The sequence below is a fragment of the Panicum virgatum genome, chromosome 1N (assembly GCF_016808335.1).
Source record: "Panicum virgatum strain AP13 chromosome 1N, P.virgatum_v5, whole genome shotgun sequence".
In the NCBI taxonomy this organism is placed as follows: Eukaryota; Viridiplantae; Streptophyta; class Magnoliopsida; order Poales; family Poaceae; genus Panicum; species Panicum virgatum.
The window spans coordinates 61,329,953-61,353,715 of NC_053145.1; the positions used below are offsets into that span (position 1 = coordinate 61,329,953).

General features: G+C 48.5%; 2 protein-coding genes across 2 annotated transcripts; both read right to left on the bottom strand.

Annotated features, from left to right (window-relative positions):
- Nucleotides 1-3,652: 3,652 nt before the first annotated feature.
- On the bottom strand, nt 3,653-7,837 carry LOC120657250 (RINT1-like protein MAG2). The gene is made up of 4 exons (XM_039935537.1): nt 7,437-7,837; nt 7,242-7,346; nt 5,829-5,926; nt 3,653-5,747 (listed from the first exon to the last, which is right to left on the bottom strand). The coding sequence occupies exons 1-4, from the start codon at nt 7,723-7,725 to the stop codon at nt 3,876-3,878; spliced, it is 2,364 nt and encodes a 787-aa protein (XP_039791471.1). The 5' UTR covers nt 7,726-7,837; the 3' UTR covers nt 3,653-3,875.
- A 2,111-nt stretch (nt 7,838-9,948) lies between these two features.
- Nucleotides 9,949-13,614, bottom strand: LOC120657251 (F-box/kelch-repeat protein At1g74510-like). Its single transcript, XM_039935538.1, has 2 exons — nt 13,115-13,614; nt 9,949-11,657 (listed from the first exon to the last, which is right to left on the bottom strand). The coding sequence occupies exon 2, from the start codon at nt 11,551-11,553 to the stop codon at nt 10,276-10,278; it is 1,278 nt and encodes a 425-aa protein (XP_039791472.1). The 5' UTR covers nt 11,554-11,657; nt 13,115-13,614; the 3' UTR covers nt 9,949-10,275.
- Between the last annotated feature and the right edge of the window lie 10,149 nt (nt 13,615-23,763).

Here is a 23,763-nt window from a genome sequence, read left to right on the forward strand (position 1 = left end):
GTCGGGGTAAAATTAAACGTACAAGTGTGTGAATCCGACCAGATGAGCGCACGTACGGCTGCCCCCAGTGCCGGCGGTCTCTCAAGCTCGATCTGGGTCTTACCCCCGGCCGGCGAGCTTGATGCATGCATGCACGAACCTCCGAATTCTTAAATCTCGTCCTGTCACGTGATTAGCCGACCGCGCATTTTCCATCCTGCAGTGACTTGATTGCTGGAATGCGTGCCGTCGATCGAGCTTATCTAGCTACAGCCAGGAAAACGTGCACACAACAACGCTGTACACGGACCCGGCGTTGAGCATCTCCAACAGATTACTCATACCTCATACCTTAAATATTCTCTCTCTCCATTACTAATTGCTACTTTTGTTTTTTAGGTAATGATTGCTGCAGCAAATTACCAAAATCCAATCACCAATAATAGGGTAGAGGGGAAATCCCCTTCATTTAGGTGAGAGAGGTGTGTTTTGATGATTACCAAAAACTTATAGGTAATGGGGATCGGATTGGTAATCTGTTGGAGCACCTCCATCACCAAAACATCAATTTTTTAGTATTAGGGAGAGAGATGAGTAATCTATTGGAGATGCTCATTAGGCGCAAGTTCCAGCTCCTGTCAGCACGCAGACCTTGTGTGCGAGGCACACGATATTTTCTTTGGTGTCCGCCGCTGGCTGTGAGCTCGATAGCTACCGATGCAAAGACGGCGACCCCTGCTTGGCCGGAGAACTTGGTATTAACAGTTTGTCGACTATTTTCCTGGCGTCCTGCAGGAGAGTGACGACGATCAACTTTCAGCTAGCTGATGACAAATAAAGCCAGCAAAACACGGCCTGCAGTTGAAAAGCTAAGGCAGCCTATCTACGTTACTACGGGCGCGTTTGGTTCGTTGCTGTGCGGAGCCTGGCTCGTATCTAGCATCCAGGCTGGGTTGTTACAGGCTCAAGTCATGCAACACCTCATTGTTTGGTTGCTAGTATATACTCAGCTACGATGAACACAAACTATGTTTGGTTGCCTGCATATAACGTGAACATAGTTCATTTTCTAGCCCCCATCGCCCACCTTTGCACCTCGCGAGCCTAGCTCCCAAGAAACGGAGTCCGTGGGTGTTTCTCCAGATGCAGGCAGAGGGGGTAGAAATGCATGGCGGGGACAGGCTCTGGACGTGGTTCAAGCAACCAAACGTAGCTGTGCTGCACGCCGGGGGCCTGGTTCAGTCATATGCACCGAACCAAACACCCCCTACATGTGACGAAGTTACGCTGTCGCTTGTCAGAGGTCAGATGTACCACCACCATGTGCCCTCCTATATATTGCATTGGGTCCCGGCAGGAAGCGGTCCAGGTCCAGCAACATGGGGCTGTTTAGTTCCCAAAAATTTTCACCCAAAAATTTTCACCTCCCCTTTAAACACATGTATGAAGCACTAAATGTAATTAAATAACAAAATTAATTACACAGTTTGGATGTACACGACGAGACGAATCTTTTAAGCCTAATTAGTGCATGATTAGCCATAAGTGCTACAGTACCCCCACATGTGCTAATGACGCGGTCAAAGGCCTCAAAAGATTCGTCTCGTGGTTTCCAAGTGAGTTCTGAAATTAGTTTTTAATTAGTGCCCGAAAAACCCTCACGACATCTGATCAAACAATCGATGTGACCTTTGAACCAAAAATTTTTACTAACTAAACACCCTATGGTGAATAAGAAAAAAAAACAGAGAGGTTCTTATCATTATGTCGTCTGACAAGCGTAACGAAACTTTCTAATAGCACACATGCTGACATGCCGTACGCTAGCGGCTAGGCGACTAGCCTTTGCAACCTGCAGCAGTGTCGTCGTAGGAGCGGGCCGGGCCGGTGTACACGCACATCGTCAGTCCGCCAGCCAGCAGTTATCGCCACCGTACGTACCCAGCATCGCCACGGGACCGGCCGGGCCGGACCACTCTCCTAGCCTCTCCCAGTCCCAGATGTGTCGCGTGGACCTCATGGTCCGAGCCCTACGTATCCAATTTGGCTTGGTCCCAGGATACATATAGGGAACTGCTCGCATCAACTCCCATGCAGTAGAACGTACCCACGGACCCGGTGTAAACTCGGTCCAGTTCCTCTTCTTCTAGCTAGCCCCCCGGAGGACCAGCACGGTCGCCCAGCTGGTCAGTGCTTGTGCGTGTCATGTCATCAAAGCGTTAGATCGATCGATCCGTGGAGATTTAGCGAGGATTCTCGATCATGGATACAAGCAGCAGCATCTGGTCGATCGATCGATCATTTTGCTGCCTGCGTCTGCATTTCCTTCCCGTGTGTGTTGCAATGACCCAAGCATTTGTGGTCACGACTGATCCGCACCACACGCATCATGCAGCTAGCAGCAGCCCTGAACACGAGGTCCACCTCACATGCACCGCCGCGCGGATCGGGCGGCTCGTGCCTATCCATCATCCATCGGGCGCAGCTGGCAGGTGCCAGGCGTGGCGGCGGCGGCGGCGTCAACTCCTTGGAGCTAATCAGGATCGGAGAGCAGCTGCGCGCGCGTCACATCAGCACACGGGACGATCTCGATCCCTCCAGCCCCTACACTCCTACTAGCCTCCTAGCCACCGTAGGCGCGCCAGGCGCCTCACGCCAGTGCGCCGCAACTCCCATCGTCCTCGAGTCACATGCATGTCTGTGCGACGGCGTCACGGCCGGCGCGCATGCATATTTCGTTTGGCCAGCCCGGCGCGCGCGGAGACCAGGTGGCCGGAGACCAGAGAGACGAGCTCGCCGCGCGTACGTGTACGTAGGGCGGGGCGGCGCCCGTCGCGGCCACGCGCGCGGGGACCGCCCGGGACGTTGCGAGTGTCGTCGGGGGGCCGCAAGGACCGGGCAGTGGTGGTGGCCGGCCGGGGCTGCACGGCGGCCCGCACGGCAAGGTGGCCTGCCTGCCTGCCCGCCCCTGCGCGCGGGCAGGTCGCGCACCTACTGGTGCCGCCCGCCGGATCGCGGCTAGTATCAGCGGCCGGAACGCCTCCGCCTGTCCCCCTCTCCGGCCATCCATCTTTTCCGCGATCCGTCGTTGAGCTCTGGCGAAGGCCCAGGGTTAGGTGGGTGGCTGCCAGACAGCGCTAGCCCGGCGGTGGTTCGGGGCCGGGAGGCACGCGGGCACGCCCTGATGCCGTGCAGCGAAAAGTTGTTGCGCGCCTCCGCCGCATTAACGCTCCGGGTGTGGTTGGGTCGGCCCCGGCGGTGCGCCCGTCGGCGACGTGTGAGAGGCACGAGCGCATGTTGCGCCGGGTGGGTGGGGAACTGGGGACGGATCCGGGCGAGGCGGCTTGCGAGCAAGCTGAAACCGAAGCGAAATGTTTCCATGGACCGCATGGCATGGATTCTCGTGAATCTGCTCTATCGCAGACGTGCAGCGTCGCTCCATGCTTCTTTAGGTTCGGCGAGACTCACTGGAGCGGACCAAGAAAAGGGAAATGCACGGTTCCCTGAAAGAGGCAGGCCGTCAAAACCTCACTGATTCACCAGCCTTTGGGTGTGCTTCAGTTTCCCAACGGTGCACAGCTTTAGCCTTTAGGGAAAAGCTGCTTTCTTGGCCCTTCCAGGGAGAGGGCGCGCAGCCTTTTCTGTAAAAGGAAACAAGAGAGCACTTGCAATATTTTTTTTTGAAAAGTAAGCACTTGCAATATCATGTTTTCATCTGTCTCCATATATATTTCAACAGTGTACATTATTACACCAGTCAACAAGCAACGAATGGATCTGTTGATGAGAAGATACAAGTCTGTATAAGCTGGAGTATGAAGTAAAACAGTGTAAACTCTTTCGAATAAGGTAATTCCCTTTTCACCTTCAGACTGATGTTAGTCACGAACTTGTTATCATGCCTCATACACCCGGTTTTTTATTACCTTCTCAGTGTCAGCAGCAGTCAGATGCCTAATACCATGTTGCCTCAGCCAATTCTTATCTGTAAACACGCCATCTCTTACCTGCTGCTCGTCAACCTTCAGTAACCCGAGTCCCTCGGACAGTCTTGGAAAGAAGCCTTCGGGCCTTAGACACCACGCTGAAAATACAGCAAACAAAACGCTCAGGTCGCCCTCAAACCTTTCTACTCCACCATTGCTAATCTTTGTGCTGCCTGTGAAAATGCCGGCGAAAAGCAGCTGGTCTACTCCACTTGCGACACTTCTCCATACGGTCACAAAATCAAGGGCATTTAGGCCACCTTCCAGTTTAGATAGCTGCCCTTGCATGTAGTCTAAAGATTCTATGAAGGCTCTGGATACAGCAGGCCCCTCTGATTTCTCCAGCCACTGCCTCTTATTTTTCAGATAATCCCGAGAACGAGAATCAAATGCACGTAAAATGACAGTAGTAATCTTATCGACCCATTCCACTCTGAACTCTTTCAGATGATTTATCTCTTGATGAAAGATACACCCACCCTCACCATTAACAGATAAATTTTCCATTTCAAGATAGAAAACATCCTCACACCATTCTGTCAACGTGGATTCGAAGTATCGAGCAGCATTGATGGATTCAAATACCTTGAGCAGAGCATTATCATCTGCCAGAGCAGTTAGTCCCTCGGCTTCTTGACACCTCTGGAGCATGTAACCAAGGAATTCTGATATAATAGGAGAAGCAGACATCCTAACGAATTCAGCCCTAAGTGCAATGCTTGGGATAGGACGAGCACGATCAATTAGCAAAGACAAGCTCTGCTGAATGGCAGTGGTAATTACTGGAGACTTGTAATCATCTGATCCATACTCAAGCATTGTTCCTTGATTCCTTGTACTCCAATTTTTCTCTGACTCCATTGCTGATTTCAGTTTATAAAGAGTCTCTTGTCTCTCAATCTCTGCCCACACTTCAAGCCAATCTGGCCGATCACAGAAGACAGAGAGGACTGAGATCCTCTGCCAATTGTCATCATCCTTAACCGTAAGTAGGAGTCCTGTACCTGAGATTAAATCTTGAGTTCGCTTGTCAAAAGATATCATCAGATCAACAAGACTCAGCCATGAGACTCTAGCCTGATATGGCGTGCAGCCTGCATCGCCTGAGCTACTTTCTTGAATAAGTTCAATCTGCTTAGGAAATCTCTCTTTCGCCAAGTATGTAGACAATGCCATGACCATTCCTGAAATCCACTCCTCTCTACAACTATACCCAATAAGTTTGGCCTTATCCACAAGGGGCTGTAGAATCTCATCCATCGAATCAACAAAATCTCTAATTATCTTATAAGAAAGAGCAAAAACAAATTCAGGCTTGTCAGTCCATTTTGAGAAATGGTGTTGTGCTGCTGTAGATAGTGGATTTACTAGCTCTTCAATTACCCATAATGGTTGACGTAATTGATTGCCCACATTATGCCCTTTCAGTTGTCGGGCTTTTCTGCGTGTCTGCAGTTCCTGCAAGTTGCATAGTGAAAGAAAGCTCTCAGAATACTTGCTCTTCAGGTCACCCGTCATTGAAAACAATGGGTTCACAATCTCTGCTTGTTTTCCTGAATCAATACTTGAAAATTTGGAGCCAGCCAATGAAGGAGGCCAACCAAGGGATGACAGAAGAGCTCGATGATCAACAATGGCTTGTGGTCTTAGTATAGCTAAAGATCGGTCCACTCTGTGATCCACGGCAGATAGAAGGCAAGCCCATTGTGGTCTAGTCGTGGTTACCGAAGCTAAAATATCTTCTATGTTTTTAAGATATCCAATCACAGCATGATGTGTTTTCTGAGAAAAATACAGGCAATGCAAAAATTAGCAGCTGTCAAGTTGACTGTCCCAAGAATGATAATATGACAAGATCCATACCTCTGAATTGTCCCCAACAGATTTCAGTTTTCTAGTGACAGAAGAAGATACAGCATCTTCTTCATCGCCCACCAAACTGTCAAGCTTTAGAGCCGTTTCTGTATAGGATAACCTACCGTTAACAACACACCAGTTGCAAAGTTAACAATAAAGTACTACAGAGACATTCTGAAAAATAAGAAGCCAAGATAAGGGCTCGGACATATGGATAGCAGGTTGTCATAATTGATATCCAATACCAAGTGGAATAGTTGGAATACATAGGAGTTTGGTTAAATTAGTTTTAATAATTAAATTTATTATCTTCATACAAGTCCAAGATTACCCTTCTCTACAAATTTCATTCCATTGTAATTCTATAATTAAATTTGTACAATAGCTTAGACCAACTATCTTTTTCATCCAATACTATGACATATAATTTACATCTTCTTTCAGGATTCCAAGAAGAGTAGAGATTAAGAGCACACTTGATTGGAGCAAGCACAAAAGAATGGATATGAGAAAAAAGAGACCGCAACAATTTTGGATGTTTGTTTAGGATTAACATGAAATAAGATGATAAAACAAGCCCAAACAACTTATGAATCCACTCAACAAACTCCGCCTATGTTGTTTCAATATGGCTGATCCAAAGCCTTGATAAAAAAGCTAACATTTTTGCCCAGGCACTATTATGGAGTTGGAATCCACTTGGCTTCTGCTATTGCAATACCAGTTGTCAAAACTATTGTAGCTGTATGCAGAATACCTAGAGAAGAACTATTAGCTAGTCGCGACTTGTGAATGAGGAACCCTATTGCTCAGTGGACACCACAAACATAGTGTTCCCCATCACTTCCAGTTAATTATGAAAACAAAGGCAACACATATATCCACATGATGAAACTAACTCCCCATTTGGGAGCAACCAGATCCAGTGCCAAATGTTTGAGTTACTGCCTTAGCGCAAGGAGAGATATCATCATCCTTCCAAGTGGTATCAGGCTAGATCAACACTAACTAAACATAGTATCAACCAAACCAAACAGCAGCTTCTATCACCAACACCGACTTGCTCCCACAATAAGTAGCCCAACACATCAGAAGCCATAGAGTGCATTGGTAAAATGTAATCCAGCTGCACACTTGAACATCGTATCAACATAAAATTTCACAATTAAACATCTGTCAATTTCAACATCATGCATAAGTTATGTTCCTCTTCTATGCCTAACATAATGGTTCAACCCATAGCCGATCCTTAATCAAGCAGATATTGGATGGGACGCATACTAGACTTGCATCGTAGGTTTATAGCACGTACTCTAATGCTTGGAATATAAATTTAGTGAGGAAAATTGGCAGCACGGAGACGGTGATTCAAAATCTCAAGCACAGTGGGAATCTACTTTGCAGAACTTCTATACTCACCGGCGTACTCTCTGACCATCTCCACCCTTGCCACCTCGGAAGCTAGAGCACCGAGTTGCTCAAACTGCATCTTCTCCGTTCCAACCTCCACCTCTTCTCCAACCCCTAAAATCGCAGAATATCACGAAATTACAGAAGCAATCTACTTAGTAAGCTCTCAATTTGAGAATCCTCGTGAATGTGTGTTCGAGATACCTGTGGAGATGGAGGCTCTGAGGGCACCAAGCCCGTCGCGGACGCCACGAAGGGCCAAACCAGCGGCCTCGCGGCAAGACGAGTACGCTGCAGCAGCTTCGTATATGCGTACGGACAGGTCGGATACTAAGGCTTCAAGCTCCGCGCACAGCCCGCGGATCTCGGCCTCGACGTCGGCGGCCGTGGCGAGGTCCGCCGCCGAGCGGAATCGGGCGTCGAGGAAGCACCGGACCCCTGGGTTGAAGTCTGGGAGGAGCGGGAGCGGAGGAGGTGGAGCTGCCGCTTCCATGGCGGAACGGATCACACCACGGCTTAGGGTTTGGATCAGGATTCAGGAGGAGTATAGATGGGGGAACAGCTGAGGAGACCGGGGAAGAAGACGACCGGCACGATGGCCTTTACTTAGTGTAGCTTTAACTAATCGTGGCCGTTAATTTGAGCGGGTAACGGTTGATCGAGTTTCGACTGGTTGGGCCGTTTGCTCTTCAGTCGTTACCGGGTCATGAAAAAAAATAGAGAAAATATGGTGCTTGGGCCAAGGGGCCTAGTTTTTTGTATGGGCGGGGCTGCCGGTGGTGGTTGACCCAAATAATGTAGGGGCTTTTTAGACCATGGGCTGAATGCTGATCTTTTTCTTTTTCCGCCCGATTTTCCCGGCCTTTTCCCTGCCTCAGCCCTAGGCCCTAGCGGCGAGTCGGAGACGACAGAGGCACAGAGCGAGCGGCCTGCGGCCACCCTTGGCCAGGTCTTCGTCGGGCGCGTCGCCGCCAACGAGCATCAGACAGGTATTCCCGCGCGTAGTGTCCCCCATATCGCCACGCATCCCAAAAAGGCTCGCGGGTGTAGGTGATCGTACGCTGCCGCGGCCGCCGTACGGGCGCATCAGTCAGTCACACACATGCCCGCACGCCATCGGCGAGGGCGGCTGGTGCCTGGTGGTCCAGGTGCAGATCACCCCGCCGGGACGACGACGAGGCCCCGGCGCGGGCCGAGAACTCGAGAAGAGGCGACCCGAGTCCACTCCACTCCGACCGTTCGACGGCGGGGACCGGCCGGGACCGCGTCAGGCCGTGCCATGTAGGCACACGGCTCCTTGGCTCTTTGCCGCCCGCCCTGGTGGGGGAAAAAATCCTAGTAGTAGACTAAATTTTACCATGTACTTGCACCAGATTCCTTCTATCCAATGGAGAGTGCAGCAGGGTTAATTCTTCTTCGCCCGCAGAAACTACGCTACCTACCGTTCACAACTTCACATGGCGCATGAGAGAGACAGGGCACGTCACTACGTCTAGTCGTGAACCTGCAGCTGCAGGATAGCACGAAACACTCGAGAGCAGGATCTCAACTGCCCCATTGCGTCGCTGCCACTGTAACGCTCGTGGTGCGCTCCACCTCCGCTCGTGCTCTGCTCGCAACGGGGCCAGAAGCCAGCCGGCAAGCCGGAAGTGGGCACTGGCCAGCGAGCGCAGGGGACGACGACGAGGCAGCAGCAGCCGCCTGCAGCGCACCTGCTGCCCACGGGCGCTGCAGGCTGCACCACCGTGCCGCACGGCTCTGCAAGGACTGTAAAAGGAAAAGGAAAACACGACGCGAGCTGGGTCCAATCATCCGTGACTCGTGTCATCGATCTCGCTGCCTTCCTGGCTTCCATTTTCGTGAACCCGCGTGGATAGAAACGGAAACTGCACAGCGACAGCCCTGCAGCCTGGGGATGATGATTCTGGCCTCTCGTCATCAAGGCAGGACGCCAGGGGGTTGTTGCCCGGTGATCGGCTAGAATCCCCAGACATGGAATTGGACGCAAAGGATGAGAATCCGGAGTGCTACTGCCAAAACAGAAAAGAAAAATGGCAGAAAAGAAAAATGCTCGACGAACAGAAATGATTGCCTAGCGACAGCACAATAATTAGGACCGACCAAGACAGATCTACTCCTCCTCTATTGCAGATTCAGTTACGTGGATACAGTGCGCATTTTAGGTATGAATTATCTTTTTCCCTAATATTGTAGGATGATGTCGTAGCCAATTATGCAATCGCGAATGGATGCATAATAGTTTTAAATGACAGAGAACAAATCAGCAGATTTCTCATAGATATGCTGCGAACTGATGGGGTAGTACAAACAAACCGATCAACCAAATTATAGGCACAAGTCGACAAACGAAACATGGCCTCCCAATCTCCACGATGCAGAGCACGAACCAGACAATGGTGTTACTGATTAGCTCCGCAGCTGTCGCCATCTCGGAATATAATAAAATGACTGGCCACCTGCCTAACACTAGATAACAATATCTCATAGGCTAAGCAAGCAATAAAGTTTGCGTAGGATCCCTATTACTCGAAAGAAAGTGGAAGGACTTTAGCACCAACTGTTTCAAAGGATTTAAAGGCGCACTACACACATGGAAGGTCGGTGCTCCAATTCATGCTGGGAAGTGTGTAGATGAACAATTTAATTCATGCTGTTCTTGGCAGGAGACATTTGCACGATAGGAACTACTATAACGTTGGCACAGTTCAGAACAAGATACAATCATATAGATGCACGGTTATCTCAATTACAGTTTGTCACCTATATGCATCCATCTCAGAGAACTCATTTCAACAGAGTATATGGAGCAAAGGTACTGCAAATCAAATGTGCTGAAAACAGAAACCAATGGGTAACTATTAACGAGTACATGGAACTGACTACTCTATTGAGCCTTGAGTAAAATCTGAAATGTCAAAAAGAATGCAGAGATTACCCATCAGGTAGAATCAGTGCTTTATGCCATATGATAAAACCAATATCACAATCTTTCTTGTCGACGGTATGTTTGAGAGGGAACAGATCAGCACCCCATGACAGCACAGTTATAAACAAAGTTACCAGAAGGTTTGCTTCCGATCATGTTCCATTGTAATGGACCATCCCTTGGGATCCAAGAATGAAGCTCAATCATCCCACCACCCAACACTCTTGGTCCACCGATAACCAAAAGCCGCTCTCCACAGCCACGGAATGCAATGCCCCATCCATTCACGGCTTCAGGTCGCTCTGGTAACTCACCCAATGTTGTCCATGAGTTCTCACTTTTATTGTACTTTCTTACTAGCTTTCCTGCGTATTGCGCTGCATACAACTCATTTTCGACTACAGCGACAAGTGGAGGAGCACCACTTGCACCATTGAGCCCCTCAGACATGTTCTCTATCACCCGCCAGGTACCTCTATCTAAATCATACTCTTCTCCACAGGTAAGGACTTCCGTGTTACTGGCCATTCCACCAATTATGTAAAACTTTCCATCCATAAATACGCCAGAACACATCCGCCTAGCTTTATTCATGCTTGGAAGTGTTATCCATCTTTTAGTTTCAGAGTTATACAGCTCAGCAGAGCGAAGCACCCGTCCATCAGCATCCATGCCACCAGCTATAATTGCTTTCTCTCCAAAACTAGCTGATCCAAACAAACATCTAGGGGCATTCATTTCAACACCCCGCGACCATGAATTTGTCAGAATGCTATAGCTCAGAACAATATGTGAAAGAATCTCCTTTCCAAACACCAGAAGTTCAGTGCCCACAGCAAGTGACTCCTTGTCAGAGCACATGAAACATTCGTTATGGGGCATTCTTGGAAGCGTCATCCACCTTGAACGGTAGGGATCATATGCCTCCCACTCCTGCACATTGCAGGAGAAGTAGACCCAATGCTCTGAAATCCCTAGCTGCCGACGTTCCTTGTACAGATCACCACTGCAGACAAGTGACCGGAAGCTTCGGTTGAGTGATGCAATAGAACCATAATCAGAACGAGAGCAACGAGCAAGGCAGTTGATAGAGTTATCCCGGCCAATGGAACTTATCAGGGTGCTTGAATCTGAATCACCCTGATCATTACTGCCCTGGCTATCCAGTGGCTCACCCTTCTGGTTCTCAGCGGACTTGGTCCGTTTAGTCAACGCTGCCACTGCAGCAACGTCGTGTTCAATAGACAGGTTTGCAGGTGGGCGCTTACTCCTCGTGATCTCGAGGAGGTGGAATGTCATGTAAGCTAGTCTGGATTCCTGATCGCAGGAGCTTGGCAGTGACCTTGATATCAGGCAAGATTGACCCTCCAACATTCCGTCGGAAACTGCAACGGTTGATCAATTGAAAGAGAACCTATACACAAGAATACAGCGGCTGTATTCTTGTGTATTACAGCCCCTCTGTACACATCCTAAATCTGCAAGCGATAAAAAAGATAGACATGTCACAAGGAATTGCAATGAAGCAAAAGAACTATTTTAGGTAAACAAATCACTAAAATTTGCTAGAGATTACAAGCATCAATCAGCTTAAACAATTTTGATTATTGCAATTGAGAGGAAAGCCTGATCAAATGTCACTAAATCAGTAAATGATACACCATTAGACCTCACAAAACAAATCGCTGACAAAAGGGGATGGCTAGGAAATAGGTTGTGATTCATACAGAACTCTGAACTATTTTCCTATCTCAAAGCCTCCAAGAATTATATGAACAGAAAACTACAGTACTAAATCCAGTTTCAACAGTCTCATGTACTATATGTTTGGGTAGCAGTCTAGCAGATAGTGTATTTATGTTGGGTAAGTCTCATGTAGCTAAACTAAAAAGATATATTCCAAGTTGATCCTTAGCAAATCCCAACTCATATCAGAAATACTAGGCCTGATATTATGGTCTACCTTCTTGCGCATGTAACTATTCCACAATCCAAACTTACGAAGTTACATAGAATTAAACAAGAATGGTGTAACTAGTTAGAATGTACATCCATTAGTTCATACAATGAAAACAAAAGAATGGTGCCAATATATTCACCGCCCAATTCTGGACCTTTTCGCGCTTGTTACTTTATCAGCTTAATTTGGCTTATTGGTAATTAAGTGGCGATATTCCATTTTGGTACGACCAAAGCATAATACAAAAGTATCTTCTTGGGCGGTAATCTTCATTGCAGACAAAGAAAACCTTCTGGGGCGGACTTTGAGTGGGATATGAGGAGTCAGTAAAAACTGCGAAATTTCCTTGGGAAAATGAACTGCACCCGTGCCTTGGACCAAAGTTCCATGGCGTCAACTGAGATCTAATTTACGCGCGCTGCAGAGCAGAAACAAACATAACTGAACTAGAACCATTGATGGATGGATGGATACTCCACTGCGAATCAAGCAAATCTAATACTGATGAAGAATAAAGAAGATTTGGTTTTGATTGCTCACGTCAGGTAAAAGATCTCCCGGAACAAAACCCCACTCCAGGAAAATCCCTCAAAGCAAGCTGGGGGTCCTTAACAAGAAAGAAACCTATCCAAGTCCGGGTGGATCTCCACACGACGGCATCCCATATACCAATCAAAGGATGGGAAGGAGGCGCTGGCAGCAGCACCAACCACAACGACGGTAGACCTCTCGAGGTGGCTGGCGTGCTTGGGTGGACGGATGCTGGACGCGGGTTCGGCCGCGCCGGCACCAGCGATGCAGAGGACGATGAGCGAATGGAGCCAGATTTGCTACATGGCGGTTTCACAAAATTAGAAATAGAGCACTCAGCTTCATGATTCGGTTGATAAATTTTAGCATCATCCTCCTGAATTCGCCCCCATTCCCTTATCACCCATTTATTTTCCCAGCAGGTTAGCCAGCAACCGCACGCACCTCAAGGCTCAAGTCATGTCAGTCCGCGCGGCGACAAGGCGCGCCGCCCTCGTCCCGTTCCCGCACCGCCGCCGGCATGCGCGCGCCGCCGACACGGCGCCACTCGCGGAAGCAGCGGCGCCGGGGCGAGAAGAGCCGGACGACGAAGACGCAGCCCGGCCCGCGGGGTCACGGAGAACCAGCCGCCCGGAGCTCCTCGCCGGCGGTCGGCGCGGGCACTCCGGCGGGATCGGGGCAGCGCGCGCCGAGGAGAGGCCGGGGGGCGCTGCGAGGAGGCGAGGCGGAGGCGGCGCAGGCGAGACGAGGAGGGAGGGAGCGAGCGAGAAGGAGAGGAGAGGAGGGAGGGCCTCAGCCGGAGCAGCAGGCGCAGGAGGAGGCGGAGGCGGAGATCGGGGCGCAGTAATGCGGGGGCGGTGGAGTTTATGGGGAACGGGAACGGGAACGGCAAAGCCAAGCCAAGCCAAGTCCCCCACATGAACGGCGGGCGGGCGAGCGCTGCCGTTGCGTTTCGACGCGGCGGCTCACGTTGTTCCCTCCGTTTCAAGCTTGGACGGTCAGCCACGCACAAACATGAGGATTTTCCCCGTCGCAGTCGCCGCCCAATTAACGCATCTAACTAATTATTAATTAACAAATGGAATTGAAAGAAACTCGCAGCTGGAATTTAATTCTTCGGAATTACTCGTATTTTGTACGTACTGGTCTCCTCCTCAATCGAAATGCCGCTGCGTGTGTCCGGCCGGGTCGCTGTCACGTGGACGCGGGTAATCACAGGGGCGGGGCATTTGATTTATTCAATTCCGGCCCGACGCTGCGCTCCGGCTCGTTCGCGAGACGGCGCGCGAGTGTCCACTTCGGATTTGACCGACCTCGCGCTGCTTGCTTCTGTGTCTCGTGCTGTAAACTACTCCATAGATATTCCTTCGGAAAAAAACTACTTCCTCTACTCGAAAAAAAGTTGTTTTGGATAAGATTTGAGATAAACATTGGGAATATAAATTATAAATAAATTTTAAGTTGTTGAGTTTGAAAATACAAAAACATATGAATTATCTTGAAAAATATTTTTTTGTAAAAAAATAAATGTATCACTTTGCGATAAACATTTTATAAAAATAAGAAGTTAAAGTTTCTTTGAAGATTGTGTTACTGTCCAAAACGATCTTCTTTCCGAGTACGGAGAAAATACCGTAGATAGACTAGCTTGCGCCGCGTCGTAGCTTCGCCTCGTACCGGATGCCGCTTCTTGGATCCATACGGGATCGCTGGCTGTTAACCTCGACGGTATCGATTCGACGATGCAGAAAATGAACACATGCTGATCTGTGTCGCCCTACGCAGTACGCGTTCTTCTTGGTAAACACGCTTAGCCACGATCGCATCTCTCTAGTCATTCGGTGAATACCAAGTCGTCTCTCGAGTTCGAACGGGTCGTGATCGTCTGATAAGTGTCCTTCGGAAGCCACAACTCTTGTTTCAGGTTACTAAACGACGCTGCTAGAATTAAGTAGCACCATGTGATGCTCCGAAGAAACGGAAGTGATGCTCCTATAGATCAAGGGCGTGCGCCAAAGGTTTGTTGAAACGGAGAACTGTAGTGTAGTTGCATGGATCAACCGTGACGTACTTGCAGTCAGAGCATCCTCCTTTAATCTGCATCTTTTTTCTCCACCCTTTTTTCCCCCTCGCCTGCTTTTCTCCTTGGAACAGCCGCAACGCCCTTTGCTTGGATTCGTTTTCTCCTCTTCTTTTTTTGCGGCGAAGAAGGTCACAATCCGGAGTTCTTCTTCTGCACGCTCCGAGCTGTACTTCCGCCGGCGCGGCGTGTAGGACTCCACCTCTACAACGAATAATATTCCATTTTTCCTTGACCCCGAAATTAAACCAAAGGGTTCCAATCCTCTTTTTTAAACAAACAAGCAAAAAAAAAGGTGCCGATTAATTATATTAAACAAAAATGAAGTCCAAACCAGGCACCTATCCTCTTTCAAAAACCAGACGGTCTTTGCTGTCCACCCGATCGAGATAGAGTCATTTTAGACCGTAGTTGTTTCGACGCAGGAAATCATTAGGTCGCGATTAGCCGTCGACCACGAGAGAGAGAGAGAGAGAGAGAGAGAGAGAGAGAGAGAGAGAGTCCAATCCAACTAACAAATCCGGACGTGGACGTCCAGCTTGTTTTCCAATTTCCACGAGCCGGCCGGCACGCGCAGCCAAGCTACGTACGCGGCGACCATGCCCGGCCGAGGGCCTTGTTGTAATTCTATCTATAGCTAGCTAACGGCCGGCGCGGAGGAGGCGCCGTGCCCGCATGGGCTTCCTCCGCCGCGCCGGCGCATGGCAGCTCGCTCGCGGGTCCAAGCACGTCTCCTCTCGAGCATGAACGCTCGGGTTGCGACGTGAGTCGTGACCCGTTCCTTTCTCCTCTTTGGGTGAGAAAAACAGCAACGTTTTTTTCCTGGAAGGAAGAGGCATGGTTAGGCAGCGGGGAAAGAAGGGGTGGCGCCTCATGCGTTTCCATCGCGGCAGAGATCTCGGTGTTATTTCCGTCGATGATCAGCGCCGGCTTTCAGCGTCGTCGCTTCTGGTTGCTTAACGATCCAGGCCGGAGTATTTCGTCATGAGATTGGCGAGCTTTTGTTCTTTATTTCTTTCTTTCTCCTTGGTGATCCACGTAGCCTGTTTCTGTTTTTCCTTGTGCGATGCGTCGGGATAACCTACCCTAGCATAAAGGTTAGGCGAAGCCTACGGATTGAAGGCAACGGGGCATATGATTGGCTAGACAAAGGCTTCTAACAAGCTAGAACCAAGAATCAACCGTACCATAGGCAACGGGGAAGACAATTTGCTTTGCTATCCAAGAGATGAAGAAAATATACTATATGAAAGAATATGAAATGGTTCAGGAAGCTGTTATTTTGTCGAAGAAATATCTTCTCGTTTACAAGAATCGGCACAAGCTAAGGTCTTTTTAGATAGAGAATATATCTAGTGGAAACTACAATCTTCATGAAAATCCGTGCAAACCACGGCAAAAAAGTCATCTAAATTTACCAAAAAAATCACACATGTAGATGATATGATGATACACAACAAATAATTTATTAGAAATTTATTATTTTTATATATCACAAACGAAGTAGCTTGAACAAGATATTTTATAAGATTGTGTATCATTTACATGTGTGATTATTTTGGTGAATTTAGACAACTTTTTTGCTGTGATTTGTACGAGTTTCACGAAAGTTGCGGTTTCCACCAGATATGTTCCTTTTAGATAATGGAAGCATGTTCCAGCCTCTACATCTACGAAAGATGTACACAGCCGTGGCACAAGCTAAGGTCTAGTGCATCTTTAATAGAATTCATAGGGTTGACCTCGTTATGGAGAAAATTAAGTTAAGATTAGTTTTCAAAACAATAAGTTAAGATCAGAGTCAATGTTAGCCTAAACGTTAAACGGTGAATGGTCGATTACCTACCGTGTAGCAAATAGTTGGAATACACGGCCGTTTAAACAGCCTTATAAATGGTCAAAACGGTTTTATACGGCTTTACACGGTTAATCGGCATACACGGCTATCCATCGAGTAGCGTTTATACGCACGTGTAAATGATGTAAACGGACGTGTAAGCAAACAGTATTCATAGCTAATTAACCCCAGGTTTGACATCATTATTTGTGCCTCACACGAGACATGTAGTATATATGTTTCTAAAAAAAAGTAACCGCACCATTTGTGTACTATTTCTTTTTTATTTTCGGTAGCCATGTTATTCGTACCTTGGCCCAGAACTTACTCGAAAGCAAAAGTTAAATAAGCTCGAGATTATGATTGATAGGAAGCCATGTTATAATTTGTAAAGCCAAACGAAGAAGTAAACGTCCATACATCGTCCGATTTATGATGTGGACATACTGCTAAAGAAAGGGTCGTCGAGTAGGACTACTTACCAACCTCCCAAAATCAAATTTAGTTTTTGCAAGCCGTAATCTTCATCATTTCTTTTGTTTGTTTGATATCTGTCCTTATTTTTAATGACAAATCGATGTACGGTATGAGCTGGTGATTTGTCAGCATAATAGACATGTTGGAGCCCCAATGTTTTGTTTGGATTTCTTTATATTTGACATATCACGAACAAAAAGAATATACATCAAGGAGGCATATATATATATATATATATATATATATATATATATATATATATATATATATATGCTTTGTCACAAACAAGATAGTTTTCTCTATGCTCGTTATAGTTAAAACAAGTTGACCAGCATATCATGATTAAGACTAGCAAACGAATATATGTCAATCAATTCTTTAAGATGGGTTTGCCAATTGTCAGTTCTAAAATATTTGATTCAAACAAATATGTGTTCACGGTAGACAGTTGAAGATTGGTCCAACTGAAATTAGTTTGGGTCAAAGGGAAGAATGCTTTCATTCCCCACATATAAAGGATGAGCTAGCACCCAGAACTCCACGTCAGTCAATGATCTGATATTTGTACTTTATTCAGCAGTTGAAAAATCTTGGTGTCAAATAACTTTCAATGCTGGCTTTAATATTTGTACTTTGATTTTTAAGAAATGCATGTGATTAATCATTTTTCACGTGGTACATGCAGTGGCGGATCTAGGACTGGAACTTAGGGTATGCCGCGTCAAAAGTTTAACATTCAATTCGGTATTCGATACAATCTAAAAAAACGGTACACAGCAAAAAAATTCACGAGCAATTCGGTATATAAGCAATTAGATTCGGTACTTACATACAGTTGATTACAATATACATAGTAGAAGCACATTAAATCTTAGAATTGCATAAAATAAGTTTACACACCTACAATAGCTCAAAGAGATTACCTTATTTCTTTTTATTAGGCCTACGCTTCCTAAAGCTCATGAAAGTATTAATTATATCATTTTCATCCATTTGAAAGAAGATATCTCGCTCGATGAATGTGTGTAGACAATCATTCAAAGGACTATCTCCCATCTTATTTCTCAGCTTAGTTTTCACAAAAGTCAATGCAGAGAAAACCCTTTCAACACTTGCCGTTACCACCGGTAGAAACAAGATCAATTTGATAAGATTATAAACTATGTCATAAAATAGAATACATCAATAATCTACTTTCTGGCCACGAGGATGGTCGCCGGCCGGCACTGGCCGGCGCCGGTGGCAGGCCAGCAGCTCACAGGTCTTTGGGCCTCGAGGGTGACTGGCGACTGGCACGGCGAGCCGGCGTCCAGCCCTCCGGCGACCTGTGCTATTGTGCTGCTGGGCGACGCCGAGCAGAGGAGAGCCATGGGCGGACGGGCGGTCGCGGAGGCGGCGCGTGATGGCGTGAGGGAGTCGGAGTCCGTGTCTCTCTCCTTTTTTTTCCGCTGCGTCTGCGTGCCTCCGCTTGCTGGGGCTGGGAAGGAGCATGCCGATTGCATGCTCTTGAGTGGGCCGGGGTGGGCCACTTAGGGTATGCCACGGCATACCCTGGCCACCCTTTGGGTCCGCCAGTGGGTACATGTGATTAATAATTAATATACCAACATGTTTGATGTATTATTATAAGAAATATACTATGGATAAGTGGTTTATTTTCATTCTACTTATGCCGATATTTAAAAGAATATTATTATTTGTCAAAATTGACAATTTATATGGAACCAGATACTAGATAAGTATAATACATTGGTGGATACTGTAGCAATCAAAAAATAATGCATGTGATTAATCTTCTTTTATATATTACGCAGTAAAACTCGAACACTCACAACTCACTCATTCATTCTTTACATTTGTTCAGAATACTTTGAAATTTGATGCCGACATAGATAGAGTTCCAATTTGGTGCGTGCCATTCTCACAGTCCGGAAATAAAAGGCTTCATATAGCTGTATCCTTTTTGGACAAAGAGTCGGTCAAATTTTGATCACAAACACAAAATGTAGAAAGTGAGAAACCATTAAATAAATACAAAAAAAGAATATATGCACAATGATTTTGCAACTTGAAGACAACCGGAAAGGAGAAAAGGAAGCACAAATAGAAGTGTCACTACAGAAAAGCATCTAAAATAGAATATGTGTCCCTGTCACATCATATTAGACGCAGATTTATCAAAGGGGAATGTGAATTCTCCCTCTTCATTTGCCTGTTTTCATTCTTTTTTTAAAAAAAAACTGCTAACAATAATGGAGAATCCATGCCAAAATAATGTACAGCCTTGAAATGGCTCCCAGGGGCACCTACATGCATGCACAGTAGGACTAGTACTACTGTTTAAACTCGACACACGCATAGGCTCAAAACCCCTGGTGCACCTCTGTTTCAGTAGACGTGTAGTTGAAACAGCAGAAGGCGTGTGTTGTCACCACGTCAAATTGATTGCTTGTTACACATGTGGGCGCCGCAAAAAGGTGCTTGGACCCTTCCCCCTGCCGCCAATTTCCTCCCGCGTTCGTGCCGCCCCGACGTCGCTCTCCTCTCGCAATGATAAGAGCCGGCACAGGAACCCACAGGCCACAGCCGGGCGCACGCAAGTAGGCCACGGCCCCGCGACGTGGCATCTCTGGCGCCCCCTGTTCCTTCCGGTTGGCTGGCCCCTCCTCCATCCCCCATCCCGCTCCCGTTCCCCGGCGGCCGGCGCGCGTCCTTTTCCGTCGATTTCCACACGTTTCTTTTCCGCGGCAACCGTATCCCTCCCTCTCCATCCCCATGCGCCGGTGGCTCCAGCGCCATGCGACCGCGACGCCCGGCGGTCGTCTCGCGCGGCGCGATCGGAGCTTCGACCACACCGGGCATGTACGCGATTTGTTCCAAGTTTGAATTCAGCGCCGGGCTCGGCGTCACGCACACCGGGCAGGTAGCTGGATGGAGTTGAACCGCGACCGGTTCAACCCGGCGACGGGTGTGGCCAGCACGATGGCGATGAGGAGCGCGCTCCGCCGTCACCGCCTCGTCAGCCGGGGTCCATTGGTCAAGCAAGTGTGGGTGAAAGCGCCTCCCGCTGATCGGTAGCCGGCGTAGAGGCTTGGCTTGCTTGCACCGTGCAAGGCCGGCCGGCCGCACCGTACCCCTGCCCTGTCGGCATCGGCCGCCGTACTAGCCCTGACCCGACACGTAACTACCCAAGAGGCCAAAAGGACCGAGAGGCGAGCACGCAACGCACTCTGCCTGGTGCGGTGGTGCCTGCGTCTGCGTCTGCGTGCGCGCGGCGCGGGGTGGAATTGTCGCATGCACGGGCACGGCGAGCCAAGCCGCTGCCCATGCACGCGCGCCACCACCACGGCGGAAGCCTGCTGCTGGGGGAGGGCGGGTGGACAAAGGCTGCACAACTTCTTTCCCGATACGGCAACGGGGCCCGTTCAACGGCATCGAGCGAAACGCGCACGCGGGCGCAGGGGTCCCTTTTGTTATGAAGGTGTCTCTGTTGGACGCGAACGGGCTTCCACCGAAACTTGGGCTTCAAGTAGGACTCTGACCACACAGGTCCACACACACACATATATATATATATGAGGAGAGGGAGGAGCTTTGTACAGATTTATTATTTAGAAAATAATAAAAAGAAAGCCCCACCCTATATCTGTGTATTGTCTACTTTTGTGTTCATGTAATTGTTTTTCCTCGTCGGCAACACGACGCTACTCGGAATCATTAGTTTCACACAATGGCGGAGGACACCGAAAATTTTAGGTGTGGCGGTGGATTATTAGATTATGTTCAAATATTATACGGAAATAAAGGTTCACAACAAAAATATGGTTTAGAAGTACCTCAAATGAAAAAAAAACACGTAAAGTACGCATCAAATCAACAATTGGACTAAAGAAGCTATCAAACAAAGAGAAAACATAAATTAGTAACAAAATATTAGAGTTAAAATATTAAATGTAATACAAGATACACAATTAGAGTATAGAGTTATACCGGTATATTTATTGTTAGTTGCGTCTAGGAGACTTTGGCAATTGCATATTTCTATCTTTTTTCTTCTGAAAAGCCTTCTTGATAGATTCAAGATCAATTTCTTTAAATATCTCCCGCTCAATATACACCACCATCAAGTCATTAAGCCAACCATCGGACATCTTGTTCCGCAACTCAGTTTTAATAATCTTCATGGCTGAAAAGGCTCTTTTAACTGATGCAGTTGCTACTGGTAGCAGCAATGCCAGCTCAATTAGGCGATAAACCAAGGGAAATATTTCATGCCTCTTAAGTTCAACCATTTTCATTGCTAGGCTTGCAAGGTCATAACAAGCTCTAAATGCATCAACTCTTCTAACATGAATAATGAAGGTTTCTAACTGGTCTCTTATTCTTTTCCGGTCATCAAAAGAAAAATCATCCAAATATATATCCGTGAGGCGAGCAAGTTTATTCACATCAAAGTTAGAGAATGAATCTCTAGGATCAAGGCAAGCAAAGCAAGTAAGTAATTCCGATGATACCTCACTGAATCGATGATCAAACTCTGTTGTGATAGCATCTATGGTAGCAAAGAAGGTATCAACACGAAAGTAATGATCTTGAGTGATGTTGTTTCTCCCTCCTTTCCTTGATCTACCAAATCTTGGTATACTATCTTCCATATTTGGTATTGTGATATCATTTTCTTGGCAAAATGTTTTGACTTCTTCAAGTAGTGGCTCATAACCTTCGCTTCTCAAATTGTTCAAACGTGTTTTCACGTCAATAACCAAAGACATGGCCTCAACAATATTTTGATCCTTCTTCTACAACAGATGAGTGCTTGGGTTTGTGCTACTGGATCCGAATGGACTAAAATAGCTCTTTAGATCTGAAATAAATAGTCAAATTCACATTAAAGTAAATTAGTTTAAGTTCCCAATCCTATACAACACCCAAAAAACACTACTTCTCTCACCTCTTCCTTGTGCCTTTCTTTTCCCTTTTCTGCTAGAGCTTGGTTGTTGCTCCATGGAGCTTGAGCCGGCGGCTGCCTTCCCTTCCCAAGTTTCTGCTGCAGTGATTGAGTAATTATGTAATTGAGATTTGAGAGTGACCAAGGGATGGAGGGAGAGGGTAAGGGGAAGAGGGATGATGGGAGGGAGTACCGGAGGCCGCAGCGGCGCTGCGGGGAGCCGCCGAGGCGCCGAGCCGGGGATGAAGGCCGGAGGGCGTGGGCGCCGGCACGCCACTGCAGCCTGCAGCAGGGAGCCGGGGAGGCAGCGAGGTGCCCAGGCGCGTCGGGGCCGGAGGGCGAGGGCGCCGCTGCAGGGAGCCGGGATCTGGGCGAGGGCGTCGGGCGCGCGGCGCCTCGGTGCGCAGCGGGGACGACTAGGACGAACTGACAGAAGTTGCGGCTGCTAGGGTCAGGGAGGTAAACCGCACTTTCTTCATGGGCCGATGTATATTCCCACTATAGGCCGGGCCGAGGTATGGCGAGAGCCACACCTCGCCACACTGGGCCCTCCGCCACTGGTTTCACAACACGTTATCAGCACGCTCTTCCAATTGGGCGAGTTGATTCAGATTTGTTTGCATTAGAATGATCCTTGTTGTACTGTTGCTAATCATAGATTGATCTATATTTGCATGGATGGACATCGTTTTCTGGATCCATCCGGCAACACGCGAGCCCTGATCGGTCATGCGCTTGCACTTGATCTGGATTGTCTCCGCCGCCACCTAGCACTCGCTGGACACCTTGCTCCGCCTGGGGGTGTATCATGTATGCATCACGAACGAGTGTTCTGCTGCGGAATCGACGCCAGGTCATCAACGTCTACTCATCCTCAGCACGACGACAGAGGACCCTGTAGATAAGTCTCTTATCAGATCGGCTTTTGCTGGTAGATTAATCAATCGGCAGGTAGAATAAAACAAGTAGATTGAATCGCGTGATCTTTCTATTTGTTTTTTGGGTCGTAGTTAGCAATCTACTTGCTTGTTGGCTTGTTGCACGATCTCGTTGCGCACTTCTGTCACCGTCGCTCGCAGCCGGCGTCCACCGCCGCCCCCGTCGCGGACGGCAGACCAGCATACACACCCGATCGAGCGCAAGTAGCCCTCGTGGCCCTGTCGGTATAGTTGGCCAACCGGGCCGGGCCCGACGGGCCGGCACGGGCCCGGTCCGAAGAAGCACGGCACTAACCCGGCCCGGCCCGTTACCCCGCGGGCCCGTGCCAGAGGCCGGGCCGTGCCTGGGCAGCGATCGCGGCCCGCGGCACTAGCACGGGCACGGCCCCGGCTAAAGGCCCCGCACGGCCTCGGCCCGGCGCCAGCCTCCCCCCTCCCAACCCTAACCCCGTCGCCGGCTGCCGCTCGTCTCGCCTCTCAGTCTCTCACCCTCTCGCCTCTCGTCCTCTTCTCGATCTTCCTCTCCTCTCGGCCGTTCCTCCTTCCTTCTCGGCTCTCGCGGCCTCGACAGCCCCGACGGCGACCGACGGCACTCCGCGCTCGCGTGGCCTCGCTTGGGCAGCAGGCGGGCGGCAGCGCTCGCTCGGCCAGCGACTTCCTCGACCTCGAGCTCTCCTCTCCGTTTCTCTCAAGCGTGGGCGCGTGGCCGGCGGCCGGCGGCCGGCGTCGAGCTGGCACTGGCACAGCGGGCCGCATGGCACGGCACGGCACTGCGAAGCTCCCGTAGTGCCGTGCCTGGGCCGCGACCTCGAC